The sequence below is a fragment of the Emys orbicularis genome, chromosome 5 (assembly GCF_028017835.1).
Source record: "Emys orbicularis isolate rEmyOrb1 chromosome 5, rEmyOrb1.hap1, whole genome shotgun sequence".
Taxonomy (NCBI): domain Eukaryota; kingdom Metazoa; phylum Chordata; order Testudines; family Emydidae; genus Emys; species Emys orbicularis.
Genome location: NC_088687.1, coordinates 43,318,495 through 43,338,621, shown reverse-complemented (window position 1 = coordinate 43,338,621; position 20,127 = coordinate 43,318,495). Strand labels below are relative to the sequence as shown.

Below are 20,127 nucleotides of genomic sequence, written 5' to 3'. Positions count from 1 at the left end.
ACCATCCAACCACCCGCGCATTGGAGACTAACGGCGATGACAGCGCCTGGCCAAGACTCCCGGCGGCTTCCCCGCAGCAGGTGCTTGTATCAGCCCCACCCCTCTGCAGGGCAGGCGCAGCGACGGGAGCAAGGGACGTGCAGTGAGGCTGCCTCCCAGTGGGGAGCGCAAGCCACTGGCTGCACCAGGTGAGGATCACCCTGCAGCCCCCTCTCCGGAACACGGACTCGGAGACGAGGCCATGTACCGCGACTGAGACTTGCCCCAGAACCACCCCGGGGCCCTGCCCGGTCGCACCGCGCGAGAGGGACCCCCGCAGTGATTTCAGTTTTCCCCGGCTGCTCTCTCCGTCCGCACCGACGCGCCTGCTCGAGGCCGCTGCCCGGGACAACGAACAAAAGGGGTGCGTGACACCCCCCGCCCCGAGGCTGCTTCTCCCCACTTGGCCGTCAGCGGGGCGCGAGGGCGTCTCTCAAAAAGCCTCGCCCTCAGATCACGTGATCCTCCGACCAACCGCCGCCGGGCTAGCTCGTGCTGCCGACAGGCCTGGCTCGAGGCGGCGGGGAGTCGGATACGGACTCGGCCTAGGTCACAGGGGCTCCGTGGCCCTCGCCTCACGGGGGCGCACGCCGCATAGAGACCGCTAACGTCATCCCCCCGGCTGTGCAGATAGTCCGGGCGGGCCGCCCGGGGTCCTTCTGCAGCTCTCTAGCAACGAGCGGCAGGAGCAAACTGGAGCCCTGAGCGGTCGCGTGCAGTATGACCGGCCAGCGGCCGCCCCTCCCTATGGGGGCGACTCGGTGGAGCTGGTGGCCCTGCGCTCAGGTGCTTTGTCATGCACCTGCCTCCTCTCGGGGGAGCTGGACTCTGCTTCCCGAAGCAGCACCGCACCGGCGGTGGCCTCCGCCCCAGCCACGCCCCTTCCCCTGTAGCGGCCTCGCGGCGCTTATTGTCAGCGACTCCGAACCGGCCTCGAGAAGGGAGGAGTGAGCTCGGGCGCCGAAGCCCGGCCGCTGGGAGGTGGCAGCGCCGGGGCTGTTATGCCTCCTCTCTCCCAGGCCCAGGGCCGCTGTGTGCACGGGACAGCCCCTGGCGTAGGCACTGTCGCTGGTCCCCGTCTAGACATTTTCCTGTGTCTCTGGAGCCTGGCTCGTGAAAAAGTAGAATGTAAAACTAACCCCCCCACACCCACCTTTGGCAAGAAGCACCAGCCTCTGCCTCGCTGTGGGAAGGCCCTACGCTAGTGACTTTTAAAATCCCAAATTTGGACATAGGAAAATTTAGAACAAGAGGCCTCAATAGTGACCTAGTTTTCACCTACACACGGTACAGGTGATGATATCCAGAGCAGGGGGGTTTACATATGAAGAGGGGGAAAACATTTTAAAGAACAAATATTTAACAAAAATACTATAGAAATGTGGATTACATTGACTACACAAAAGGTACAGTACCTTGTCTTTCATTAGATGAACAAGTGTGTTTGACTGAAGGAAACATTAGGAAGTCAGCTGGCCAGAAGAGCTATTTTTGGTTTTGTACAGCTGGGTGTGCATGAACAGACATTTAATTTTGACTTTATTCACATTGCACTAATGAATGTGGGGCTTTAAAAATTTATAACAGAGGCAAGCAAAAGTGTTAAACTACACACCTATATAACACCATAAAGAGTTCTTAGTAATCCTGAGAGGAGCAAAGTAATTTGTGATGCTAGAAGTCTTATTGAATAAAAAGTGTCTGAAAAATCATGGCTTCCACAGGTTGTTGTAGGCTTCCAGATGGTGTAAGAGATTTTTATTTACTGTATTAAACGCTCAGATTTGCATTGGATAGCTTGTCATTTTTCTATTTTATTATTAATGAATGTTCCCCTAGCTCTGCCTTTCCCCATTCCATTACAGCTGAAGACATTATAAACTACAGACTTTTGTCTTAGTACTTGTACAATTAAAACTCTGTAATGTAATGTGTTTCCAGTGCTTGAATTAGGGGACATAGGTGTGCATGCCCCACTAACACTTCTTACTGCTACTTTTTGAGAATAAGGAACTAAAAAAAAAATTACAACACAGTTACTGTTTTTTATTACAAGTGTAACAAACTTAAAATGATTTTTAGCACTATGACAATCAGTTCCATAAATTATATACATACAGGAATTTACACAAGTCTACATTGACAAAAAAAGCCATTAACAGAATCACATTAACAAGGGTTTGTGTGTTATGGCCAATAAAAGTTATGAAAATTCACAGTTAATCTGCACATATTTTAAAGATGCAGGAATCATATTGCACATAATAAAACTGTTAATGCTAAACAGCAGATTTACAGTATTTCACCTATTCTTTCACAGAATATACATTGGTCATAATCATGCAATACTTTACCACATACAGAATGGTATTGTATACCACTGTAAACAGTCACTTACAATGTAAGTTTTAAATATAGTAGCAAAAAAGCTGTTAGGTTTCTCTTTAAATCATACTTAAAATAAATTCTTATTATACAATAAAATATCAGTCTCAGACAGAATGGAAATAAAATTATAGTTTTGTCACAAATATCTTCAGTGTTCTTCCTTGTCCTTTCCTTTCTTTTCTTTTTCATCCTGTAGAGCAGTACCAAGTTTTTTGATAAGGACTGACAGAACTTTGTCCAGTGGGTCCATTACCCCCCGTTGAAGCCACTTAGGAATAGTAGTCCTGGCATGATGAAAGCCCAATTTTTGAAGAATGTAATCAACACCCACTGGGTCAATCTTTCTTCCAGTCCAAGAGATTAATCTAAAATACCCCCAAAAAAACCCCAAAAGGTTAAATTTCTGTGTTAAGTGTAAAACTCAACTCAGCCTTAAATATGGCATAGAAACTAGAACCTTCATCACAAGTTAACATTGGCACTGTCAAATCTTAAACTTTTTTACTTCTAAACTGTGAAAGTACAACAGACATTTCTTTCAGTCTCAGCTAACTTATGTAAATAAATTTTGTATTTAGACCTTTTTGGAGGGACTAGATGATTCAGGAGATCACAGATGTAATACGTTATCTCTGGATCCTGTGTCAGTTTGGACCATGTTATGGTTAACCAAAAATGGTTATCTGATAGATGTTTTATTGGCCTGGATGGACTGAGTTGGTGGTCTCACAGTCCATTCTTAGCAGGCAAGTGTTCATTTATCAAAACATTATAGTTAGCAGTAATTGGTGCCCTTGTTAGTCTCAGCAGAGACCAACAACTGAAGAAGGCATGAAGACTACACAATTACCCCCTCATTCTCAGAAGTGATTCCTGTTGGTTAAGGATGAAGTGCATATTTAGGGCAGGGGGTGCCTGTACACCTGCTACTGCATCTGTTGTATGGGAAGTTTCATCAGGCATATGGCAACTTTTAATGAGACCTACATTCATTCTATAATAACTTTTAAAAAATAATACTTAATAGTTGCATTCCCATTGTGAAAATGGAGGGGGAAAAAAAGTTTTCCCTTCCTGCATGAAAAAAGGAGTTTCTTAAATTACATCAGTAGAGAAAGCAGGGGATCTAACTAGCTGACAACAGAAAGTGAATATTTGAAAGAGACATTTCTCATTTGAATGTCTGCCTCAAATTATTTTTACAGCCCCCAGAAGTGTTATACATTTTAAAAATTTAAACAACCAATAGAGCCCTGACCCCAACAGCTTACATTCTCAATAGAAAACATACTGACAGAATAGAAGAAGAAAGATTCTAAGTTCTTTTTTTAAATTGGGAATTAAAGGTTATTTGAACAATAGAAGAAAAAGGTAAATGACAAGTTAATGTGTGGTCCTTAATGAGCTGCATTTCGCTTCATCTTGACTTTGAGCACCTGAGAACCTTACTGTTGTGTGTGCAGGAGTTCTAAGCAGTATAACTTTCAGTGCCTTTATCCAGTGGCTACTCTTGAATTGGGCTTGCCAGCCCTAAGTGAATTCATTAGGCACCTGACTAGACCTCTTACGTGCACACCATGATCCAGCGGATCAACGGTTGTCTATGGTGAATGATGGTATTACCCAGCATTTGTTACCAAATGACATTTCATATACTGTAGCAGGTGTCTTCCTATCATCATTTAATAGCCAAAGCAGAATCTGTGATAGCTTCCATAAGGCTAGATCCCATTAGTAGGTTAACTATCAAATTAAAACATCTGTGGTTTGAAGAATAGTCTCTGCAGATAATACTATTACTCAGCCAAAATAAATGTAAAATTGAATATACTGCAAAATAAGCCTGCTAATTACCTAAGTGTGGGTTCCAGATGCCAAGTATTGCACATAAATTCTCTCCAGTCTACAGTAGTGTAAGTAATGCTTTCTTCTGCATCTCTCTCAGAGGAACTCTCATCAAGCAAGCTAACTGGACTTTTCTGTCCTGGTCGAGTAGACAAAATACGAGGTGGAAAGATGGCTACAAAGCGGGGAGGAAAAAAGTAAAATTTCATTCATGGGCATTTATTCAAGGCTTTGCTTGGACTTGGTAGTAAAGTAAGTGCTGACTTCATTCTTATCGTGGACACATCTTACTTCAACAAGCATTAGGAATATAATTTTTAAGCTCCTTTAACCTCCTTTAAGAGCAAGTTACACAACGTAAAAATAAATTCTCAAAATCCTCAAGTCTAATGAACCTCAAATACCTTAATAATGTAACGTTTATTGTGCATGTATATTTAAAAAAACTATTCACACTGAATGCAAATATCTGTGCAAAACATTGGATTTCACACACACCAGACACCATATTTATGACTTTCACCACATTTGTAATTCACCTCTCTTAAACACATGCAATACCTTGCTGTGGACATAGTAGCAAAACGAGGGCAGACACATGCATGGAATGAAGCAGCAGGCCGCAACTTTTCTTAAACTTTAGCACAGGGAGGGAGTGCTTGCTGCCCATGATCCATACTGTCCTATACCCGGCATTTACTTGGTTCCAGTGCAGGGATTACAGGCCTCCTATAACTAAGGTTAAGATTTTGTCATGGTTATTTTTAGTAAAAGTCACGAGCAATAAACAAAATTTCATGGCCGTCCATGACCAGTCTGTGACTTTTACAAAAAATAATTGGGGGGCAGGAGAGGGTCGGACGGGGGATGACAGCCGTAGATAAAGTAAGTTACCTCACTTATGGCCAAGTTCTCATACACAAAGATGAAGTTTTAATGTTAACAGTTTATAAACTAATCAGTTTTTTAAAGTTTGTTTATTCTTTAGATTTTTGTGAGCTCAAGGAAGCTAGGTTTCAACTTTCTACCTTCAATCATTTTTGTCACTGTACATAAGAAATACGCAAGATTGATTAGTTATTTTTATATTAGTTTACATTTGCTAAAGATTAAAGGACTTGGTATTTAATAAACTAATACACAGATCTTCTATAGCATTTTTCACTTACTGCAAGGTGGATAAAAGTTGAGAATTTTTAAAAAATAAAAAATTGTTGTTACTTAAATCATTTAATTTGCTTATTAAAGTTTTTTTTAAATATAAACATATTTAAAATAAAATCTGAATTTAATACAAAATAAGTTAAGGCCTAAACTTATTAAAATCTATTAAAACATTTTAATAAAAAATAAATATGCTGAATCCATGAGCCACTATGAAAAACTGAGTTAAAGGTTACTTTTCTATATAAAGAAAGATGTTTTTTCCTAATTCTAACTTGAGGTCAAGCTTTATAAATATGGCACAATAGGTTGTGTACTTATTAAGGGCTTGTTTTGTTTAATAAAAATACATTTTGTATGCTCTTTTGTGCATGTAATTAAATTTCAGTTACCACCCTATTACAGCTTGACACAAGTCATTTTCTAACATACTAAAATGTACAATTAATAAGAAGCTAAAAATAATAACCTATATAATTGCTTAAATAAATGTATATAGTTATAGTGTACCCTCCTAGATAGCAAAGAGGTGTACCAAATCTAGTGTAAAGGTGCCATTTACTTGAAAATCAACATTTTAATGGTTATCTCAACCAATGAGAATGCACCTTTCTTTAGAAAATAAAGTACAAATGGAAAACTTGACTAAAATCGATTATTTAAATTGAGACTTTCTACTTGGTTATTTAAGTCATCTTGATTTAAGTCAGTCCACCTTGATCTACAGCTTTACAAAGAAAATAAACATATGGCAAAATTAAGGCAAAACTAAGGCACAGAAATAAAGTAGTTTGCCCCAGGTCACACATCTGATAAGTTGCAGAGCAAGGAATAAACTCCAAGTTTCTTGACTTCTAATCCAACAAAACAGCCAAGCAAGACTCAGACGTTTTTGTTAGTATAAGAACAAATCTCAGGGCTTGTCTACACTATTGCTTAAGTCGACGTAACGTATGTTGCTCACGGGTGTGGGAAAGCCACCCCCCTGAGTGACGTAAGTTACATAGACTTAAAGCAGTATCTACACCACGCTATGTTGGCAGGAGAGCGTCTCCCATTGACATAGCTTCCGCTTCTTGTTGAGGTGAAGTAATTATGCTGACAGGAGAGTGCATCTTCACCAGACATGGTGCAACTGCGCACATGTAGCGCAGTAATGTAGACTAGCCCTCAGTCATTAGCAGTGCTCTTTGGAAAACATAGCTCTGTAATCTCAGTTACACTGTTAGGGTAGGTTTTTCAAACTCGCTCAGTGTTGTCTTAATTCTAGTCCCATTGATTGTAATGGGAGCAGAATTAGGCCAACACTAAACATTTTGAAAACCTAGCCCGTAAAAAGCAAGCCTTCATTTAAACAAAACAAAATTTACTTTATCATATTAATAGCAATGTATAAAAATAAATTCATACATAAGTGGCTTAATATAAGATGGTTCATTTATATTACATCATAAAGATTTTTTTTTTAAACCACATACCTTTTTCTTTTTCTTTAAGATAAGCAGACACCAAGTCATGCAGAAACATGATTAATTCAGCATCCATCGTCACACAAATGTGGTCTGTGAATTCAGTTACTACACTGCACTCCACCGTTGGTTTAACACTGGTGTCTGGACAAAGAAAAGTAATTTTAGCATACTGTAAAGTGTGATATATATACAATCTGTCTCAATTTTTCATATATATAACACATATATTACACAAAAGACCTTAAAAGAATTGATGTTGCAAAGTCAAGCACTCAAAAATTAGGAAATGCCAGAATTAAGGTTGCCCAGCTTTGCAAACTTAAGATTCTTTTTATGTATTTTTTCCCCCAATGCAATTTACATTTTTTAAAAGAGAATTCCATCATGTAGAACTATATTGACCCCAATTTGTGTCAGTGAACCATAACTATAGGCAGCTCTATCAGCTCCAAATATAATTGTAATGGACACTATTGGACGTGGAGGTCAAACATGCCTATTTGAGCAGCAGTGGAAAGGTTAACCAATGTAACGAGAGCCGATGTAAAATATGGCCATTTTGGCCAAGATAAAAAAAATAGAAACCTAAGGTAGGCTCCTAAATTAATGGTTTAGTTTTCAAAAGCGCTGAGGTCTCTCTGCAGTTAACTGGAAAGTATCTGCACTTTTAAAAGTTAGGTCACTTATTTTAGATGCCTACCTTGGAGTCTCATTTTTTAAATGGCCCTTCTTTCTAAAATATATCACAAGTTAATCATATTAATCCATTTATTCAAAACTTTCATAGATGGTGAGGGTTTTCACCAACCTTCCAAGGGTTTTCAAACAGTGCCTGGTCTCTAACTGGATGTCAGGGTCCCTCAGGAATTAACATCAGAATTCACTCTAGGTTAGTTTAAGAAAATGAAGTAGCCAGTGTCCTTCTACCCAGAACTCCAACCATCTTCAGATTAAAATCCCAAAATTTGATCTGGTTCTCAGATTGTATTTTCTTGCATAGAAAGCCATTAGTCTGTCAGCTTTTCAGTTTTTAGGATACAAAGGTTAATTCTTCTCTCAGACCAATTTTATACCAGTGTAACACCATTTACTTCAGTGAAGTAAAATCTTCTAATCCCACTGCATGATCAGAATTGAAGTAATAGTTTTGAACAGTGAGAGAAAAAAAGAAAAGAAAAAGATGTCCATTGCACCTTGTAATGAAGGTTCCTGTGGCTCTTGAACATGAATGGATTTAAAATCCAATTGCATCCTTGGTAATGCGAAGATGGTTTCAGTCTCGTGGTTGTAACTGGATCCTCCTCTGAATCCACTTAACAAGCTTGAGCTTTTCACTGTTGTGCTGCTTTCTGTGTTGTTAGCATCAACGTTTCGAAGCAGGTTTAGTTCTATATGGATAACAGCAAATGCTGCAATTCAGCAATCTTTATTGACAAGCCTTATCAGCATTTAAGGAGACAGATTTGCAAATGTTCTAGCCTAATAATGGTTTTGTTTTTCACTGCAACATGGTATTTCAATGTCAAGACCGGTCTCTCACTCCTAAGAATGTCTGGGCTGAGAACACTCTAGGAAGTACATTTATTTAGAGGTAAGGGTAATGTCTCAAATCACTCCCACAGCATCCTTGGGGCATTATTCTGTACTCCTTACTCCTTCCAGATAATTTTGCCTCAATAAAGAGAGACTACTAGGGCCCATACATCTTCACCATACTCATGTTTTCAATTACTTTTAAGAAAGAGTTCTAAAGAATGGATGGAAGACTGACAAATAATCATTTTGGTTTTTTAAGCAGTATATATATACACACATGACTTTCATAACATTTTCTCTAGAAGCCACCACTTTAATTAAGGTTTCAAAACAATCTTTGTTGCAATCCCCTATTTTCAAATGCTTTGAACTTAGCACAACATTCACCTTAATTTTGGAAATTGAATGTGAAGATACTAATAATATATTCCCAATTATAATAAGTGTGACCACATTACTGCACCCCCCACTCAAAGGAATAGTAGGGTGACCAGACGTCCTGATAAATTTTTCGGTGTTTGTCCCGCAATTTGCATTTCGCAATTTGTCCCGATATTTCACTCCGCTGGCAGCGCTCATCTTTTTTTTCTTTTTCTTTTTTTTGCTCCTCCCCCCCCCCCCGTGTCCCGATATTTTGTTCCTCTCATCTGGTCACCCTAAGGAATAGTTCCAAAACTGGTTGAACTTTGAACCTTCAAGTTTGGTAGATACACTGTTCTGAGCAGGAAATAAACTGGTTTTGCAAACTGGCTACATATGTTTAATAGCCAGGACGGCATATAAGCAGTGAATAATTGAGTTATAGTAGAATGGTGGTTGTTCATAACTCTGAAATGTTCGTAACTCTGAACAAAACATTATGGTTGTTCTTTCAAAAGTTTACAGCTGAACATTGACTTAATACAGCTTTGAAACTTTACTATGCAGAAGAAAAAAACTCCTTTCCTTTTTTAGTAGTTTACGTTTAACACAGTACTGTACTATATTTGCCTTTTTTTGTTTTTTGTTTTTGGTCTCTGCTGCTGCCTGATTGCATACTTCTGGTTCCAAATGAGGAATATGGTTGACTGGTCAGTTCGTAACTCTGGTGTTTGTAACTCTGAGGTTCTACTGTATTAGCTCCACACTTAAAGATCAAAACACTATGCATGTGTGCACAGCTTGTTAAGTGCATGGTGCTTAGAAGTCTGATAAGCCTGAGGGATCTGATACTTGTAGCGCCAATGGAGAACTAGGCCAGAAGTCTATCTAGGTTTTTATATTGCCCCATACATAGAATCCAAGTATCTGTAAGAGTCTTGCTGTGTTAGTCAATGTTTGGGAAGCCCGAAGTCCACCTTGATTTGTCTCTGATTTCCTGGGTGAGGAGCAAAGAGAGAACCTTTTAAAGTGAAAGCTTTAGAATAGAAGTTCAAACCTCACTTTTATTCTAGCATTACTTATGTGAAACTCTGGGGGACATGACCCAGTAATGGGGTTTCAAATAAGTGAGGTATGGATTATAGGGGTTCAGCTTTTCTACGAACATAAAATACCTATTCTTTTGAGCTAAACTCCTCTTTTTCCCTTTTAACTTCAACGGCTTTAAGTCAACATGTTCTGCAGTTGATTAGCAATCAGGCCAGAAATTAATGAATATGAATCTAACCTTCATTCCTTGTAGCAGTAACATAATTGAACCATTCTTTCACACTTGCAACCCCATGTGGTGGGTTTTCATGGCGGCGCCTTGTTATCTTGGTGATTGTTGCCATAGGACTTTCTAGGGCTCCACAGGGTTTGGTGACCATTGTATTATGACCCAAATGAAAGTCCAGTGTTTGTACAACATAAGTAGAATGCTCACTAGAACCTGTGTCAATGTAAAAAAAAAAAAAAAAAAACATTCTGAAGAGATTAATAGTATGATAGGGCTTGATCTTCCTATCACTTGTACAAATATAAATCAGAAGTAACTCTAGTAAACTGATAGGGTAAAGCTAATGTAAGTGATAGGAGAACTAAAGCCTCCCTATTTATAGACAGAAAAGATTTATCAGAACAAGAAGGCTGTCTTCCTACCTTGGCAATATAAAGTCTCAAATAAAGGACGTATCAAATATTATACTCAGCTAGGTGTTTTCCTTTATGCAACAGACAAAGCAAGAGGCAATATATTCTCTCTGGTACACCATCACTATTTTAAACACGTAGAAGCTTTTGGGGGAAAAGAACAATATTGATTCAAAGAATAGGAAAACTGCTTTGCTTGGTTAGTGATGGTCAATTATGGTTCAAGAAAAGGTTCTAAAGTGAAGGATGCATTAAGGTTTTAGTTACCATCTTCCCAAAATTTTTGTGCTTCTGTCCAAAATGCAATGTTGGGTTCTTCAAGGTGAAACAGTGCCCAAGATTTTGAACGGAAATTAGGTCCATGGAAGCATGCCAGTGTCATGTGATTTCCATGCAAGCTCATGGATCCTCCAAACTGCATTCCGTCTTCTGGTAAAGGAACCTGAAATAAGGATATGTGGCCCCCAGATACTACCTTCAAAACTCCTGGCCAGTGGCGATGATGGGCTGCATCCAGCACTAGAGGAAAAAACACAAATATAGAAAGGTCCTCAAGCTTGACTGTGAACTTTACAGAAGTGGAAGATACAACTGTAAAACGCCTGCTGGAATTCCATGTCTACTGAAAATCTGACTGTGGCTATACTAACTTTATACAGTCTATTTCACTTAAATTGTTTCAGCCTTGTCACATGCGAAGACAGAGGAGATGAAAAAAAAAGTATCCAAAGAAACATACTTGAATATCAATAAAACTCATATTTCTTTTGATCAGATTAGGAGATGCCCAAGTTCATGTCTGACAAGAAGATAAATGGCTCCAGCAGTAACTATTGATAGTCTTCATAGAGACAAGTCTCATGAAATTGACCAAATAGCAGACAGTATGGAAAAATATAACGTTAGCTGGTCTTTTAATTGCGTACCACCTACTACTGTGGGTCTCTAACCCTTGATTGGGGCCACTAGGCATTACTGTACTACAAAGAAATAAGAATAAGCAGCAAAGATTAATATAGAAAATTGTACTGGTAGCCCAAAGGCAACCCACACATACAAACTGTCAAAATGGATTCAACAATTACACAAAATGTGAAGAATAGGATAGTCTAAAAAAAGTCAGCAATAATAAAGAAATAATATACAGCTTTAAGGTTGGTTAGAAAGTTAGACGACAAACATGGACCAAATATATCAGAGTCGAAGTGCTACCCAAAAGGGCACAAACCTTACATTTACTGATAAAGGTTACTCAAAACCATTGACAAGCATCACATATGTGTGGAACACAGTAACTATATGTGAGCTATTCAAACCAACAGCCAACCCACTACAGCATAACCTTTACCGGTAACGTGAGAGCCAAGAAAAAAACGCAGCACTGAGGACTAAGGTCAATGATGTAGGTTTGGAGGAAGTACTTCCATAAAAAAAATGCAAAAATTTAACGTGCAACACGAAGAATATTATGTACCTATTCTGGGAAGCAACTCTGGCCAAAAAATTACAGGATACAATTTTCACTATCGCAGATGCTGTGTAGAGTAGTCAGTGGATTAAATTACCTTGAACACTATACAAAAGAGATCTCTGATGATAGTATTCTCCTTTGATTTTTATAACTCGTTCCTTCTTGTCCCGCCCAGTCCCAAACTCAACCATCCACATATTTGAACTGTGATACTGAATAATATCAATTTAATAACTACTGTTGGCTAAACAGATGTATAAAACTGCTACTTATTTGAACATACAGAATTCCAGTGAGTATGGTGAAGGCGTGCCAATCGCTCTAGGATCAAAAGAGGGATACTAAAATGACATGAAATGTTCCCTGTTCTATCTGCCTTGTGCACCACAAGTATGTTCAAGTAGGTGTACACCAGATATTTTTAAATACTAGATATTTTAAAATTTCTTGTGTAGCAAGAAAGTCCCTAGATTCTTTATTGGTCATTAACAACTTCCATGTTTGGTTAGGAGAAATGGGACCCTCACACTTCAGAGTGTTTAAATGAGGACTAGTCAAAAATAGAATACGATTTTCATGAAAAGCCTTGGAAAAAAACAAATATTTTCCATTTTGCTTGATATTTTTCTTTTTAATATTTTTTATGAACATTTTTAAGTGAACATTGGTTTAATTTGAATTTTTTTAAAGGCTTTTAATTTTTTGGGGTCCCCTCCCCACACGTTTTCACTTCTTTCCCCACTGGAAAAAGGAAGGGGGGGGGAGGAGAGGGAAAAAACCCTTTGAAAACCCCAAAACAAAGTTTTTCAAAATACAAGAGTTTTTGTTTTAGTGGAAAATTCATTTTTCATCTAAAAATCTGACAACAAAATTATCAGCCTACTTTTATATTTACCAAAAGAGTGTATATTCACAAGAAGAGTGCTGAACTTTATTTTTATAGGCAATCCCTGCCACAAAAATCTGTGGGAGATGTATTGAAGCTTTAGCGTGATATCTTGTTACACTAATATTAATGCTTTAAAATTCTATGGGACTTACTCTCACACATTAGTGTTTGCAATACTGGAAACCTAATTCTGTAAAAATCTCACCTATAAATGTTACTGTATAACTAAGCTTTTTATTTTTATAATACATACATTGCTCGTGTGAGCTTTTCTCTATATTAGCCACTATCTTAGGAGGAAGATAAGGAACAGGTCCCCAGGTAGACAGAGCCCGTTTGCTGGTATCAAACTGCTGAGTAAAGAACTCCTGAAGCTTCATTCCTATTTTTATCAGGTCTGGGGTGGTTGATCTTGAAATCATCACTTGAAAGATATCCCACTTCAAGTCTCCATGGACAAATATCTCACTAGAATATAAAAAGAGTAAGAACATTCACCATAAATTCAGTTTATATTTGATTCAGTACAAAAAGGGACTTGTTTTCACTTTCCTAACCTGCATTATTTTAATTTATTTTTTGTCATCAGATATGATCTAGCAATTTTTTATGAAAAAATGCATATGTACTTTATTCTTTTGGATGAGATAAATGGACAGAACTAGATAGTGGAAACATTAAGTACATTAAGAAGTATTACCTTTTATCAGAAATACTTGAATCCAAGGTATTATATAGATTAACTTTCCATTCATCCTGCAGTTTAAGATCTGCATTACTGAAGATTCCCATAAGGATACTGGACCCCATATAGTCAACACGTGCTTCTGTAGAACCCATAGTAATCTGAATTTTGTGACTAGGTTGCTGGTTTGGATGTTCAGAAATATGAGCTGAAACAGAATAATTCCATATGGATATACAAGATGTTAAAAATAAAGGACCAGATTCTCTAATGAATCCTGACCCCTTTGTGCCACTCTGGTGGTGGAAAGGGGCTGGAAAGCCACTGAACTGTCCTAAGCATTGGGAAGTCCCCAAATTGGTATAGGACTGGCATATCCAGCTCTTACATCATCTTTCCTGCAGTTCCCAGCATGGGGGTGTTTGAGGAGCTATAGGGAACATTGGAGTGCTGTGTACTCTTCCAGTTCCCGACTGATAGAACACTTGGGGGCCACAGTCAGCCAGTGCAGGTTAAGAGCAGCCCTGGCCCTGAGGCAGAGAACCATCCCAGAATCAGGGAATTGCAACTTACTCCTGTACACCCTCCCCCACCCCCAAACTTTGCCCAGTGGACAATGGGTGCAGCAGATGAGATTCTAGGCCGTCTGTTTATATAATTAAATAAGTTCACATAGGAAAATTTTGTATTACATATGTGCTTTTGGCTTTTCACATTATGTAAATAAGTTGACACTTCAGAACACTACACTTCTGTAGAATACAACTGCACTGGTGTAATTCGTAATGGACTTTGTATAGCAAAGTGTAAAACTTTTAGTCTTTCCAACTTACCCACCATCTCCAAGGTATTAACATCTATGGTACCTCCAACCACACCTCCTCTGGAATCCAACTGTGATCTTCCCAGACCAACAGACATGCTAATTTCACGGTCTCTGTTACTACCCACAGATAAACGTCCTTGGCTTTTCAAACCACTGGTAGTCCACCTGAAACAGAGATAAAAAGTGGCAATGCATGAGTACTTCCAATATTTCAAACTGCAAGGTACCATTGTAAGCAGAAACTGTTGAGATAGGCATAGTTTCTTGTTTTACTGCACAGTTGTTTTTGAGTCAGTGTTTGGGGCAAGAAAAATATATTTCTACAAATGAGAAAAGCCAAATGACAAAATAGTGCTGTTTCAGAAAGAACAGACACTTAAGGTGTGAGAACAAGTTACTGGATGTAATTCTTCAGATTAGGCATGCGCCATCTGTTGGAGCATTTCAACACTGGAACATGGAATGGACAGAATTGCTAAGAGCATGGATCTAGTATACTCTACGGTAATCTACCTGTGGAGAATGAAGCTTTTTACACACAAAATTTGAAAATTTGGCTCCAAATGAAATGTTGCTTCCCCCCCTTCTCCATGAAGCAGAGATAATACAATATAGAAGGGTTGGGCCCAAACCCGGCAGAGAGAAAATCCACCTTTCCACACCTCTGTGCCTCTTATAAATGGTATTCTGATTTTCCCACATTGTCCTATACTGGTGATTTAGAAACCGACTCTCTGTAGAAATATCTATGCATATAATGTAGTGTTCCTATGGCCAGTGGCCTGCCTAGGATAGAGCAGACTATAATTTCCAGAGGGCACTGAGGCTATCTCAGCTCCTAATTTATGTCAAGTTCCTGAAGTCTGAGTGTAGCCTCAGTGGCTGTTAACACTTACGGTCAGTTTCAATTCAAGCAGACCATAAGTCAGGAAATCATACAACACTACATTTGTTCACTAGGGGCATTTAAAGTGGAATGGTAGGATTTAAAGCTATAAAAATACAAATAACCTAGAACCTTTCCAGACTACTGTACCACTTTCAGGAGTCTGATTTGTCTTGCGTACCCCCAATTTTCACCTCACTTAAAAATGACTCGTTTACAAAAATCAGACCTAAAAATACAAAAAAGTGTCACACCACACTATTACTGAAAAATTGCTTACTTTCTCATTTTTAAGCTTATAATTGTAAAATAAATCAACTGGAATATAAATATTGTACATACATTTCAGTGTATAGTATATAGACCAGTGTAAAAAAAACTCATTCTCTATATAAAATTTTAGTTCGTACTGACTCTGATAGTGCTTTTTATGTAGCCTATTGTAAAACTAGGCAAATATCTCGATGAGTTGATGTACCCCCTGGAAGACCTCTGTGTACCCCCAGGGGTAAGTGTACCCCCTGGTTGAGAACCACTGACCTAGAAGACAGCAAGTTTTGAATGTTCTTGGGGGACAACTGTTTAACAGTCTTTTCCCCCAAGCAAATTAAAGTATCAAACAAACAATCTGCTAATTCACCAATTTTTCTACTTACGTAGTATTGCCCATTACATTGCTCATATTCATTTGGACATTTAATTGTTTCAAATTCATAGCAAACACAACCAGAGTTTCCCATGGTGTCCCCTGCTGACTTCCAGCTTTATTTGATTTATTAAATGGTGTTGATGTTTTCGAGAGCGTATCTAAAAACAGAGGAAAGTAAAAATTGAAAAAGGCATTCCCTGGAGGAAAACTTGTAGTTTTCAACATTAAAAGATGTTAACAGAAGACAAAACTGCCACTAGACTTAAAAGCACCACAGATGGAGGGGTTACTTACCTTAACAGTAATTTGAGTTCTTCAAGAAGTTTTGTCCCTATGGGTATTCCACTGTAGAACGCATGCATACCCATGTGCTCTCAACTGGAGATTGTAAAAAAGCAGCATCCATGTGTCTGTACAGAGCAGCACCTTGTGCTCCCAGACAAGGACATATAAAAAAAAGCATGGATCTGCTGCTACTCAGTTTCTTATCAACCATGAAACCAAAGATGCCACAGCAACTGTATATGCCTATGGATGCTCCACTCTCGGAGGCCCCCAAGTAGTAACTAATGTGGAGGAGGGTGCTGAGGAGGCAAATCCAAAACAGTTCGGACAACTGTGTTACCAAAGGTAGCGTCAGCTCTGGAAGCAGGTAAGATAGTGTACTGCTTGGCAAACATGTGAACTGAAGACCAAGTTGCAGTCCTGCAGATCTCTGCTATGGGAACATCCTTCAGGAAGGGCAACAGAAGTGGAATGACACCCAGTGGAGTGTGCTGTTGCTCTGCGAAGGTGCTGTATCCCAGCAGTTTTATAACAGGTAAAGATGCAACCTAAAACCCATTTCAGAGTCTGAGTGGAAATTGGCTATCCATTCTTTCAGCAAAGGTACAAAGCATCTTTGGAGAAGCGTTAAAGGTCTCAGTCTAAAGGAAGAAGGTGAAGGCCCGCCTGACTTCTAGTGTGTGTAGACTAGTTTCCTCTCTGGAGGTGTCCTGCTTTGGATAAAATACTGGTAAACGAATTTCATGATTAATACGAAATTCAATGAGAACTTAGCGAGGAAGCGAGGATGGGGACACAGTGTGACTTTGTCAGGGTAAAAGACAGTATATGATGGGTCTGCCATGTGCACCTTGACACCCTCATTCTTTTGGCTGAAGCAACAGCAACTAGAAATGAAGTCTTAAGGGAAAGGTGAAAAAGAGAGCAGCTATTAGCTCAAAGGGGAAATATCTCAAGGCATTAAGGACCAAGTTAAGGCCCCATGGGGGAGCAGGGTTCCTGAGAAGGGGAAACAAGTTGTGTAAGCCCTTAAGGAACCTAACCATGGTTTGGGGTCAAAGACTGAAACCCCCTCAATAGGTAAATGGAAGGCCTTGATAGCAAGCAGGTGCACTCTGAATGAGCTTACTGACAAGCCTCAGGTCTTTAAGTCCAACAGGTAATCTAGGATTTTGAGAGTGGAGCATCCGAGGCTTGCAAAGAATGGAGGGAACACCAGGAATGGAAATGTTTCCACTTCTGCAAGTAAGTCTTACAAGTAGGTGGTTTCCTACTAGATCTTATCTGACTAGAGCTTATTTGAACAGGGTAATTCCACACTCAAGAACCATCGAGGAGCCACCCCTTGAGATAAAGGACTGGGATGGATCAGGGCACCTGAGTTCCTCTCAGGGAAGACTTCCTGTCTCAGAAGATGAAGAGGGGTTGCCACGGAGAGGTGAAGAAGGTCTGAGTAGCACACTTGTCTTGGCCATGATGGCACTATGAGACTAATCCTTGCTCCTATTTGTCTCAGTTTGAATAATGTTTTGAGGATCAGAGGTATGGGCAGGTAGAGCTGGGCAGGGGACCAAGGTGGTGTTGGGCATTTTCCAACACTCGTGGTCCTGATGAAATCTGCAATTGTATTCTGGGAGGCCGGGTACATAAACCACTGAGATTTCTATATGATGTGAGATACACTAGTTCCACAGTCTTGGCGATTCTGGTCATAATGACTGGGATCTTGCTTCCCCCAATAGTTTATATAGTACATCGCTGCCTGATTGTCCAGCAATACCCTGACAGAAGGGCCCTGTATATTGTAAAGGAAGTGCTGACAGGCGAGACGAAATGCTCTTAGTTCTAGGATGTTTATGAAGAGGGCTCTCTTTTGTGGGGATCATTTGCCCTGTGCAGTGGCCTCCTGTAGATGGGAACCCCCAACCCAAGTGAGAGGCATCCATCATCAGGATTTTCTAGAGTGGAGGATGTGAAAATAGGGATTCCACTTCAGTGGGTTCTTCCACCACCTGAGAGAGTCTGTATGTTTGGCGGTACCATGATTGGTTTGGAAAGACCATCTGTTTGTGGTGTACACAGTCCTCAGGCAAGCCCCAAGACATCTGAGGTGCAGTCTTGCAACATAATGCATGTGGAATCATGCAACATAATGAATGTGGAAGCCAACATGTGGCCTAGGAGTTGTAAGCAGGCCCTTAGAGTTGTTTGTGGACTGTGCTGTAGGGTAGACGTTAGACTGGACATAGTGGAGAATCTTACCTTGGTAAGGTAAGCTTGGGCAGTTAGGGAATCTAGAGTGGTTCCCATGAAGACTATCTGCTGACAGGAGTTAATGTCAGTGTTTTTAGATTAATGCAAATATCCAGGTATTGAAACAGTGTTAGTCCTTGAATGCTGCCAACTGAACCTCTAGAGCTGAGTGACCCCTGAGGTGCCAGTCATCCAAATATGGAAACACTGGAATGCTCCACCAACAGAGGTGAGCTGGCACTGCTAAAAAGACCTGGTAAAGACCCTTGGGGAGAATGAGGATTTGGTAATGTTTTGAATCTATTAACCAGGGCAGAAAGCGCTTGTGGGAGGAGTGAATGGCTATATAAAAGGAGGTCAATGGCTGCAAACTAATTCCCAGGATTTAGGGATGGAAATATGCTGGCTAAGGTTATCATCCTGAAGTGCTGTGAAAGGACATAGATGTCCATATTCTTGAGATTTAGAATTGTCCTCCAGCCTCTGCTTCTCTTGGGAACCAGGAAATATTTGGAGTGATATCCTCTTCTGATGAAGTCAGGAAAAACAAGCTTGATAACTCCAAGTGCAGGAGAGATTGCACTTCCTGCTTCAAGAGATCTTTGTGAGGCAGGCCCCTGAAGAGGAACTGGAAGGGGTGGGAGGGACAGAATGGAAATTAATGGAGTATCCCACACTGATCACCTACAGAATCCACTTGTCTGTGGTGATGCATTTCCTAGGCATGTAGGAAATGGTATAGGCAGTCTCCAAAGGGGGGAGGGATATATAGTGGAGTCATACAGCAAAAGATCCAGAGGGAGAGGTTGTTTGAGGCCCTCAAGCAAGCTGTCAAAATGGTCTCCTACACGGAGGTGCACATTTTGTGCTGGTCCTGATCGCTGCCTAGGAGGCTCCGAAGATGTGAGGTGGGGCTGTTTGTGGGTAGTATTGAAAAAGCCAAGAACGGAGTGCAGTTTGAGATGTGCTAAAATGTCTCTTTGTTGCAGGCATGTATATTCCCAGTGAGCGCAGCATTGCTCTGGAGTCTTTAATAGAGTGGAGTGAGGAGTCCATGTCACAACTGAAGCGTTTGAGCCCTTCAAAGGGGAGGTGTTCCATAGTGTTTTGCACCTCTCTCAGGAGTCCAGATGACGAGCCAGGATGCTCGCCTCATAACCACTGTGGTGGCTAGGAATCATGAAGCAGTGTCAGTGACATTGGGAATGGCCTGCAGGGAAGCTCTGGCAATTAACTGACTCCTTGTTGGAAGGAGAGGGTCTGGAACATGTTTAATGATTCCTTTTGTTGACAGCCTCTACCATCAGCTTCATTCCCTTAGCTGGAATGTAGTATTTGTTTTGCAAGTGGGCATAATAGTAGCAGGTGTTTGCCATAGAGTGTGAGCAGGCGAGAACAGTGCCTCATTAATAGGAAGAGCAATCTTATCCTGGGGAGTGATGTTTAAATTATCAATCAGGGACTGTTGAGACTCCTGGAGATCCTCTAAAGAAGTCTGGAGGGATTCCACCAGAGGCTTCAGTAATAGGAAGAGCAATCTTATCCTGGGGGGTGATGTTTAAAATATCAATCAGGGACTGTTGAGATTCCTGGAGCTCCTTTAAAGGAGTCTGCAGGAATTCCACCAAAGGCTTCATTCAGTCCTGAAAAGCCTAAAGTTGTCAGCACAGGAAGGTTGGTGGCACTG

The 20,127-nt window shown here is 40.2% G+C and overlaps 1 protein-coding gene across 1 annotated transcript in view; it reads right to left on the bottom strand.

Moving 5' to 3' along the window:
- Positions 1 to 2,127: 2,127 nt before the first annotated feature.
- The window catches only part of BLTP1 (bridge-like lipid transfer protein family member 1), a 242,134-nt gene continuing 224,134 nt past the window's right edge, over positions 2,128 to 20,127 (bottom strand). Inside the window, exons 80-89 of the mRNA XM_065404647.1 lie at positions 15,910 to 16,060; positions 14,375 to 14,532; positions 13,557 to 13,749; positions 13,110 to 13,324; positions 10,764 to 11,015; positions 10,093 to 10,296; positions 8,102 to 8,296; positions 6,915 to 7,049; positions 4,282 to 4,447; positions 2,128 to 2,792 (exon numbers count right to left, since the gene is read on the bottom strand). Of these exons, the coding sequence (XP_065260719.1) occupies positions 2,576 to 2,792; positions 4,282 to 4,447; positions 6,915 to 7,049; positions 8,102 to 8,296; positions 10,093 to 10,296; positions 10,764 to 11,015; positions 13,110 to 13,324; positions 13,557 to 13,749; positions 14,375 to 14,532; positions 15,910 to 16,060 (1,886 nt within the window). The 3' untranslated portion in view covers positions 2,128 to 2,575. The remainder of the gene's footprint in view (positions 2,793 to 4,281; positions 4,448 to 6,914; positions 7,050 to 8,101; positions 8,297 to 10,092; positions 10,297 to 10,763; positions 11,016 to 13,109; positions 13,325 to 13,556; positions 13,750 to 14,374; positions 14,533 to 15,909; positions 16,061 to 20,127) is intronic.